We start from the raw sequence: 9,922 nt of genomic DNA, 5'->3' as shown, positions 1-9,922 counted from the left end.
GCACGAGGTGAACAGGCCTCTGACTTTCTCTTCGAGCTCGCTGAGTGCGACCACCAGTGCGCGCCCGGGTATGCCGTCAGGCCCGGGAGCCGTATTTTTCGACCGAAGCTTTTGGACGGCAACGTCGAACTCTGCTTCGGAGACTGGCGGCACTTCCCTCTCCACTTCCGGCGGTCTGGTGTTAGGTGCCATAGCTGGAGGCACGAACTCTCCCCTCTCGGGAAACAGGGCACCGACGACTCGCTCCAGGAGGTCTGGCTGGAGGCTGCTTGTCAAGGGGGGCGCCCAGGGTCGAAGCTTCTTTCTTACAGCTCGATACGGCCTACCCCAAGGATCCCTGTCAAGAATCTCAAGTCATTCCTCCCAGGCCGCCTCTTTCGCTTGCGCTATGGCCTTCCGCAGGGTTGCACGGGACTCCCTGTAGGTACCGTACAGTGCTTCTTCCTCAGCCTCGTCTCTATTCCGCCTTCTTCTGTATCTGGTGTACTGGCGGCGCGCAGCCACGCACGCGTTCCGCAGTTGGCGGAGTTCAGGTCGCCACCAGTACACTTGGCGCTTGGGCACGAAAGGCTTGGCCCTTGGCATAGCCGCATCGCACACTCGGGTTAGAGCGGCAGCGAGAAGCTCCGCTTCGTGGTCGACCTGATTTGGCTCATTACGAGCACCCCAGGACTCGACTATGGCCGCCTCCTTTGCCAGCTGTCTGTCAAGTTTTGACAGCACCCATCTTGGACTGTCCCCTGCAGCGGGTCGGTTCTGTCTTGGAGTGGCGGGTACAGTTGTGACCTCGAACTGTATATACCGGTGGTCCGATAGTGTCTCCACGCCAATCTCCACCCTCCAGTTACGAACGCGGCGAGCCAGGGCGTTGGACGCAAAAGTAACGTCCACGATGGACTCACCCTGAGGCCGCACGCATGTACTCTCCGACCCGGTGTTGAGGACAGTCAGCCCTTGCGAGATTGCCCACTCTTCTAATACCTCTCCCCGGACGTCTGTTGCTGGAGATCCCCATGCTATTGACTTTGCATTGAAATCTCCAGCCACTAGCACCGGGATAGGAGAAATTTGCCCTATCAAGGCTCCAACTTCTGTGAGCATCCGTTCAAACTCGGCAAGGGCACGATTAGGAGAAAAGTATATCCCGATGATGCCTAAGCCGCCTGTGACAGCCATGACAAACCCACTACCCCTCACAGAATTTTCGATGGCTAGCGATCCGGCTAGAGCAGGAACAATAATGGCCACCGTGTTGTCCTGGTCCGACACCCAGTCGTCTCGGTTTGGGATAAAGTAGGGTTCCGAAACTACCGCCGCCTTTATGTCCCACTCAACCATGGACTGGAGCAATAGATCCTGCGCCGCGGCACAGTGGTTGATATTCGCCTGGATACACTTTATAGCCATTTTATTGGGCGGTGTCCATGGTTTCCGGCACAGCATTTTGCTGGGAAGGCGGAGGTGTTTCTTGACCTGCTCCTGTCTTCTTCACGGCTTGCTTATTCGGGCGAACCTTATTATTCTGGCACCCTTTGCCACCAATCGGATGATCAGCCGGTTTCCCAGCTGCCTTGCAAACGGCACAACTCGGTTGGGCACTGCACTCGCGTGACTTGTGACCGGATTCCCCACAGCGATAACAGATGTTACTCCGGTCGATGCCCTTTTCGCACTTGGCTCCAACGTGGCCTGTCTCCAGACAGCGGTAACACCTAAGAGGTTTGGTGTCTAACAGGACGACTCGCGCCGAGATCCAGCCTACTTTGAGTCGGCCTGCCTCTACGACCTTTTTGGCGGCAGCCACTGGACAGCTCAGCCAGAGCGTCCCAGAGCCATTCTGGCTGCGCGATATCACGCCGGATTTGACGGCCTCAGCAGCGCAGTTCCCGAGCTCAGCCACGGCCGCTACGACTTCCTCAGCGGTCGCTGAATCATCCAGCCCCATGACGCGGATGTCAGCGCATTTAATCGGTCGCTGAATGTGGACCATGTTAGGATCCAGAACCTCCCTCAGTTTCGCCGCCAGAGCATCCGCCGCAACTTCAATCTCTTTGGTGTCAGCAGGAAGCTCCAGCATGCGTGCTCCGGTAGCTGTTGTCCGGAAGCGGACAGAGGAGATTCCTATTTCCTCCAACTTTATTTTCTTCTTAGCTTCAGCTAATATCGTTTCGTACTTAACGCCGGTGTCGACAGCTTCCTGTTTGAGCGTAAGAGTAACTGCAGCGGTGCGCGGGGGCTGCAGTTTACGCTTACGTGCCGGCTTGGACGCCTGTGTTGCAGGAGCTGTCGGCTTTTTGGCTTTTTTGGCCTTCCTGCCTAGTGCGTCTTTCCAGCTCCCACTTGGAGGATTTGCCGGAGCAGCTGCTGGAGCTGTTGGAGCCGCAGCAGCAGCTGTTGATTCCTGTTGAACTTCTCTAGCGCCAGCAGCTTCTTTAGCAGCTAGAGTAGTCTTCTTGCGCCTTGTTTTGGATTTGGCACCTTGTTTGACACCTGATGTGGCAGGCTGGGTAGCCGCTGCCATTTCTCCTGCACGATTAGATTGGTCATCCAATTCAGGGTGGCCAGACACGTCCTGTTCTTCACGCCGGTCCGAAGCCAAAGGTGGGCGCAACCGTGGTTCGGGGAGGAGGCGACATTCAATGCCCTCCAGCCTGGCGTTCAGCATGTTGCTAAATTGCGCCGTGCTACTACGCAGCGCTTCCTCCACGATCTTTTTTATTTCGGCATCAGTTGCTACGGCAGGCTGGTTGCGGATTTCTTGAACCTGCCTCCGCAGCTCCGCTAGCTGGGTCTTGAGCTGCGTATTCGCCGCTTCGAGGCGCGCAACTTCATCTGACGTAGTGCGTGACCTCAACTCTGCGAAGGCTCCACCGAGAGTGGTAACCGAGTCCTTCAGAAGCTTTTGGTATGTGCCCTTTAAGTGCCCTGACTTGCTCATCACGTGGGTCACCGCGTTAAGGGCGGCCCGAACCTTGTCCTCGATCGCAACTGCAGTTTCCATTTCCACACTGCAGTCGGGAGACTGGGACTGTCGGTTCATCAAGCGAGCACTCCTGTCTCTCGCCGCTTCTTCTGATGAGGCTAGGAAAGCCGCCAACGCCTGCTCTGTGTTGAGCTGTTCCAAGCGAGCTTTTTCAGCAGACAGCTCGGCCTGCAGCTTTCCGAAGCCTACATATTCGCCTGTGGTCGGTGGCCGACCCCTGCCTCGTTTAGACATCGCCTTTAAGAACGGCTTTCTCTTAGCCAGCATCTCGTCTACGGGCGCCACGTCACTGTCAGTATCCGAGATACCGTCATCAGCGGGCCGTTTTTCACCCTTCCGCCAGTATTTTCCCACAATTATGTTTTCTCGGGAACTCACTGTTTCCATAGTGGCTGCTGATGAGTCAGACTCCAGTCCGGGTCGCTCGTCGCATCTGGTGAGCGACACCCGTAGGTCCGGCAGTGATCCCCGGTTCTCCTTTTTCATCTGAGACCTCGTAGAGGTTTCTGTTGAGGCCTCCGTGGATTCGTCAGGTGCCGATCCAGACACGAATCGACCCTTAGTATCTCGTGGCGGTGGATTGCCGCCCCTCAGTCTAAGAATGCTCCAATAGTCATTGAAGCACCCTCCTGCTTTCTCCTGTTTCTTCGTCCTAGTTTTATTTGATCGTTTTGGTGCCATGTTTATAAAAAATTTTAACTTCGCTTCCTGTGTTCCTCACCCACCACGGAGCCCACACTGGGGATGCACACAATGTGCACCAAGGCTACCCAGAAAGTATAGACACGAGGGGTTGGAATTGCTACGCGACATCGGGAGCTACAGACGTGTGGCTGGAAGAATCGATCTTATTCCTCCAGTTGTTCCACACGCCCTTGCCCCGTCAGCATGGAAGAATTCCACTGTCCCAGACAGCCCCCTCGCATCTAGCCTGCAACTCACGCTGTCTCATCCCATGATCATTGCGTGTCCAAATACCCTGCAGTGGCTAGCTGCAGGGCTACCGTTTGGCGAGAAATAAGGGCCGAAGAGGGCGTGTTGCGTTGCGAGAGTAACTGACCCGACTCCGCTCGGCTCAACCCTCCAGGATCCCGTCTTCCCCACGTACGGCTCGCACTGTGCAGGACATACACAGGTAGGTGACTGAGGTGTTAGAGGTCAACCTACTCCCTCCTGTGGTTTTTGAAGAGGTGTCCTTCCTCGCGATCCCTGTCCGAGACAGCGACCCTCGTGCCGGCCCCACGGGCCGGGTTACGAGTTGGCCGACGGCCGACCTGGGTCAACCATCGCCCTCACAGCAAGTAATTTTTTATGGAGGTTTTCTTCCTCGCAGCCCCCACCCCGAGGGGAGGCGGCCCCCGCTCCTGGCACCCACGGGCCAAGTTTGCGGTATAGGCGACGCACACACAGCATCGCACAATCTCCAACGTCTGCATCCTCTATCACCTCAGATGGACTGAGACAAGACGAGAGCAGCTACGAACACGACATTGAAGTCAACGCAGGAGCAATAAGCTCAACTGCACGCCCCACGACTGGTAGTTCGCAGAGGGAGAATAGCGAACGCGCAACTGAGCGGCTACTCTCCCCCTCCCAGGGTGCACCACGAGGAGGTCTACCAGCCCTGCACCCCTACCAGCCCTGCACCCCAACCTAACTCAGACCTAACCTAACTCAGACCTAACCTAACTCAGACCTAAAAAAAAAAAAAAAAAAACCTAACCTAACCTAACGTAACCTAACATTCAACTCTATCCATTTGCATGTATTTGTATACATATTTTTGACACTTGTCTGTTTACATGTTTTTGATTACCTCATCTGTATATATATTTATGACTCATATCTGTATACATATTTATGACTCATGTATGTATACATATTATGATCACCTTGTCTATTTACTTTTTTTTAAACATCTTGTCTGTTCATATATTTATGGAAAAAAAAAAGACAAAAAAAAATAAGTTTCAAAAAAAAATTATTTTATTAGAATTTTTAAACATTTTTTTTTACATTTTTTCATTTTGCAGCAAGAATACATTGTTAGATAAGCTCTTATTCTATAAACATGGCCTTACAATTCAAAGTTGTAATCTTTCCAAAGTTTTTCCCATGTATGGGGAGGCAAGTGAATAAATCCTTGTATGCGCCATCCAAATGTAAATTGTAAAGTACGCTCATCAATTGCCTGTTTGGCTTGCGGCACTTTACAATACATTTCTATGGCATAATTGCTACTTGTATACAAAGCGCAATTGTAAACATCACATCTGTCCTTATATTTGACATCAGTTGACATCGGTACCCGTCCCGCCAGCAATTTCCACTGCTCAAATTGGTTCTCTGTCAATTTACACTCGTCCATAAAACATGCATTCGTGTGCAAAAGTCCAGAAAAGTTAAATGCGCTGTTTTGTACTAATCCGGTTAATCTGCAGTAATTAAAGTGGCAATCTACTAGACTGTTCATGAGCATTGTTTTGCCCGTGGACGGTGGTCCAAGGAAAAAGAGATTGTTACGTTTACCCGCTTTGGCTGTAAAGTGAGTGTACGTAATTTTGGCAAAAACCATCCGATCAGTCTTGTTATTTTTCAATATTGTATTTAAACACTCGTCGGCGTGATCAAAGTGTTCCTCATTATTCAAATCGGGGTTTTTTTTCTCCCATTTCTCCTTGGCCCTGTAAAATCTTTGTTTTACCGATTCTTGAAATACCAAAATTCGGGCAATGTGGATGTACGTTTTGATCCGCTCCCCAAATTGTTTGGAGCACATAAACTCGATCCCGTCAGGTGCTCTTGCAAGTACTTCCATTGCGATTGATTCTGAGAAAGCACCTGCTTGGCATAAAAGTAAAATAATATTTGCATTTCCACTATATAACCTGCCATTCTCTCTTGACTCCATGGAACATCCTTCACCGTTCTCCCCTCCGAATAGAATTTTCCCGACTTGGGATTGTACTTCATCTCTATCCCGCCGTGTTCGCTTACGTATGTTGTTTGTGTAGGTTTTACAAACCTCATCCACCACTCCTTGGTCCCCGTTATCAGATGTTGTGCCTTCATTGGCAAGTATTGTATTTCCCACTTCGGTACAATCAGTTTCGTATGCTTCCTCCGTCCACGTATTAAGCCTGTCCACTCCACATGTATGTCCTGCGCACTGACAAGTTTTAACAATTTCCTCGGTGAGAATATCTTGTAGCACTTGACGACCATGGCCGGAATAAAGATACTTGCGTAAATAAGCCACACAGTTAATTGATGTACATTTGTACTGTTTTTCTCGAATAGCTCGTCCCAACCGAGAGTTAAATCCCCACTGTTTATTTTTAGATATGTATAAGATGTGCCAATGCCGTCTTCGCATTCCATAATGCACAGCGATGAGTTTATAAGGTCCGTTATAAATTGTTGCAATTTCACTTTCATCACCTGGTCGATACGTACCGACTGCACATAGTCCCGGTTCCATGCTTCCAGCGTCTTCTCCAATTCTTTCGCACGATCCCCCTCCGTTACTGTAGAGTCTTCTTCGTCCATTTCGCCAGAGTACACTGTATTTGCCGCTGCTTCCATCAATGCTCCCAGACCCTTCAACTCCATGACATAGGTTGTGTTCTGGTCTTGGCGGAACTTGTTTCAATCCGTCAGATTCTCCTCCTCGTCCGATGAGCTCGTCTCCTCCCTCCCCGTCACCGCTTCCTCCACCACTTCGTCCGTCTCCATCGTCGTTGTCCGTGGGGGTGTCTCCTCCCGTTCCTGTTGCTCCTCGATCGGTGCTGGTTTCGTCACCACTGCCACACTCTCCTTTTTTGCATTTTTCCGAGCACGTTTCATTTTTAAAGTGCACAACAGGGTAAGTTTACAAATGTTTAATTTCCTCTTCGATATTATGATGCGTAATAATGTGGTAAAAGTAGAGTTGCTTGTACGACATTGCCGTCACGACTGAATTTTGTACGCTCTCACTCCTGCTTTTATACCACACAATTGTCCATTTTTGGATTTTTGTACCATCTTTTTTGTCTTACATCGTCCTTTAAAGCCCGGTCCATTTTTGGATGTTGTACCACCACTTTTGTCCTACTTCGTCCTTTATAAGCTCGGGTCCAACCTACCAAAATATTATTCTCAGCTCCAGCTTCACAATGGTAAGTTTCTTCTTTATTTAACTTGTAATATTTTTTATTATTGTGCAATTTGTAATGTGATTTGTGTGTGTGCGACTTAGTGTTGAGTTCCTCACTCATGAGGCACCTCATTTGTACCACTCATATTGTTGATTTGTCGCAGCACTTCACACGGAAAAAATGTATTACATCACACCTCAACTCACCTCACCTCAAAAATGAGTAAAAACTCATAACCTCGCGCGCAAGTCTTACAACACAAAACACCTCATGCCACACAAATCATTCACAAACCATTCAAAAACTCATTGTCACACGCGCGCCTCGCGGTTCTCGAACTCCCTCGCGAGAGTCGACACTACACAAACACCTCATGCCACACAAATACACACAAAACTTCAAATCATTCAAAAACTCATCTGTCACACGCGCGCCTCGCGCTCCTCAAGCCTCAAAGGCTGTCACCGAACTACAAACTTTATTGCCGAGACAAAAGGTCCACCGATAGATTTGTACCGGAAATCGCTTTGTACCGGAAGACCTCATCGCGACAATGTCACATTACCAACATTACTTCAAAAATCCTTTCAAAGTGAAACAGGTAGTTAGGTTTACCATAAGAGTGAGTGAGACAGACACGCGCTATACCTCAAAATTTGCCTCGCCAAAATACGTTACACGTGACTCGAAAGAAAACAGTCTTAAGCGCCGCAAGCTTTCATACATATTGCGTCGTTGTGATCCAAGCATCTCGTCAAAATGGCGCGCGTTTTGGCAATGGTCACATTCGATAGTTTCGATGCTATTACTTGAGCTACCGACTTGACCAGTTTAACTTGACCTATCGGACCAACAGATTTGTATGACTGTTGTCACTTGTACTAAGGGAGCTCTCTTATACTGGACGGTGACATAATTGTTTTCGAAGCGTTTTGAATACCAAGGACGACTCAAAATGTGCATTTATGAAGTTTGCTTGAGGCCATTTCTCAAAAATTTGGCACCGACAGGTGAAAGATTTGCTTTTTTTTAAATGTCGCATTTTAAAAAAAAAAAATTTAGGGATCGTTTGAATGCGTCTCAAACATTTCAAAAATGTCAAAGGCACCAATATCAATTAATTATTTCAGAAGTTATGATCGATTAAAATTCAGGTGAACGACATCATGATCAGGTGAAGGATAAATATACACAGGTTAACGACAACAGCAGCAGGTTAACGACAAATTAGTACAAATTTATATGACACATTTGACAAGTTAACGACAAGCGTCGCTAACCTGCGTCCGTAGTCGATCACCTGTAGTTTGGTGGTCATTCACCTGATATGGACGTCATTCACCTGCCCATCAGCATTATAATAGGTTTTAACCGCCGCCCAAATCTCAAGGAAGGGGGTCATTAATATTTTATACCCGACCTTTAAATAAAATCATAATGTAATAGCTACTCTGAAGTATAATGAAGTGACTTCACTTCAATTCAAGCAACCACTTGCTTACTGACACGGTATTTAAACTATAATTAAGATTTCATTTTTTAAAGGGGTAAAAAACAAATGAAAAAATTAAAATATGTAAATAAATCACAGAAGAGTTACTTTTAATTATAAAAATATAAGGATACTCATTATTATTATTATTATAATACACATATTCTAGATTATGTTTTAATACTCATTATCATTACTTATTGATCCGATTGATCGCCCCTCGTAATGGTTCATCTGGCTTATGACAAGTGATCGACGTGTCGGTTTCCTGTCACTGAGTCGTTCACCTGGCTTTATCGCACAGGTGAAGGACATACACCACAAAAAAGCAACAATCCTTTGAGAAATGCAGCCTAAACCGAAATTACAGTAATACTTTTCTCATTTAACGCACAAAACAAATATTGAAGGTATCAAAAAGTATTATTACGATTGGTAAATTTATCATTATTGTCATCACCATGTCCCAAAATGTCGTTCACTTGCCTATTTTAGCCAGGTGAACGATGCACAGGTGACCGACAAAATGCCAGTTATTTCGCCAAAACTCAAAAAGTATTTGCCGAACGAACTAAATATTTAGGTGCCTAAAAATAAGCAACAAAATACGAAACATATATTACAGTTAATGCATTATCTCAAACAATAACCAGTTTATGATTGACAGAATATCGACTACTTACCCGTTACAAACTCCCGTTTGAGGTAATTAAAAATTTATATTTCCTAATCAAGGCGTAGTGAGCACGTGCCGTTGCTTGCAGGTGATGGCCGATACTAGCGGCTTCGATTCATGCGGGGTGGGGCGGCAGAGGTGGTGTAGGGATCGCACAGTGCTTGCGAGTTTGTCTCGACAGGTCAACGACAAAAACGGCCGTGGACAAACTTTAAAGCCAAATAACTTGGAACATAAGTGTTATATTATTATCAGATACTCTAGTTTTAAAAGTTAAGGATATATGCAAATAAAATACAGCAATACAATACAATACAAATATTCTTTATTGTTCACCAATATAACAAGATTACATCACATAACTTTAATTAACTATGGTAGACAACAGGCGGTCTTATCGCTAAAGAGCGATCTCTTCCAGACAACCTTTGGGTAGTGGAGACAAGACACAAAAAACAACTGATTTGAGTAGGTGATGCAGTGAGTGATAGAAAACGTCAAATAATCTTAATACTAATAAACATACATAAATAGGAATTAAAATAAACCTAAATATACCGTACATATATAAAGCAATAAAAGTAAGTAAAGTTAATAATTTGTGTACTTTTAACAACTCGAAACATGAGTAC

General features: G+C 46.9%; 1 protein-coding gene across 1 annotated transcript; it reads right to left on the bottom strand.

Annotated features, from left to right (window-relative positions):
* Window positions 1–1,408: 1,408 nt before the first annotated feature.
* Window positions 1,409–3,664, bottom strand: LOC125238543. Its single transcript, XM_048145876.1, has one exon. It carries the CDS (start codon window positions 3,662–3,664, stop codon window positions 1,409–1,411), a length of 2,256 nt encoding a protein of 751 aa, XP_048001833.1.
* Between the last annotated feature and the right edge of the window lie 6,258 nt (window positions 3,665–9,922).

This window comes from Leguminivora glycinivorella, chromosome 24 (genome assembly GCF_023078275.1).
Source record: "Leguminivora glycinivorella isolate SPB_JAAS2020 chromosome 24, LegGlyc_1.1, whole genome shotgun sequence".
In the NCBI taxonomy this organism is placed as follows: domain Eukaryota; kingdom Metazoa; phylum Arthropoda; class Insecta; order Lepidoptera; family Tortricidae; genus Leguminivora; species Leguminivora glycinivorella.
The sequence above is the reverse complement of the archived record's forward strand: the minus strand, read 5'-3'. Positions and strand labels throughout refer to the sequence as shown.

Coding starts and splice junctions, on each gene's coding strand:
- LOC125238543 (XM_048145876.1), bottom strand. CDS start 3,664: ATGGCACCAAAACGATCAAATAAAACTAGGACGAAGAAACAGGAGAAA.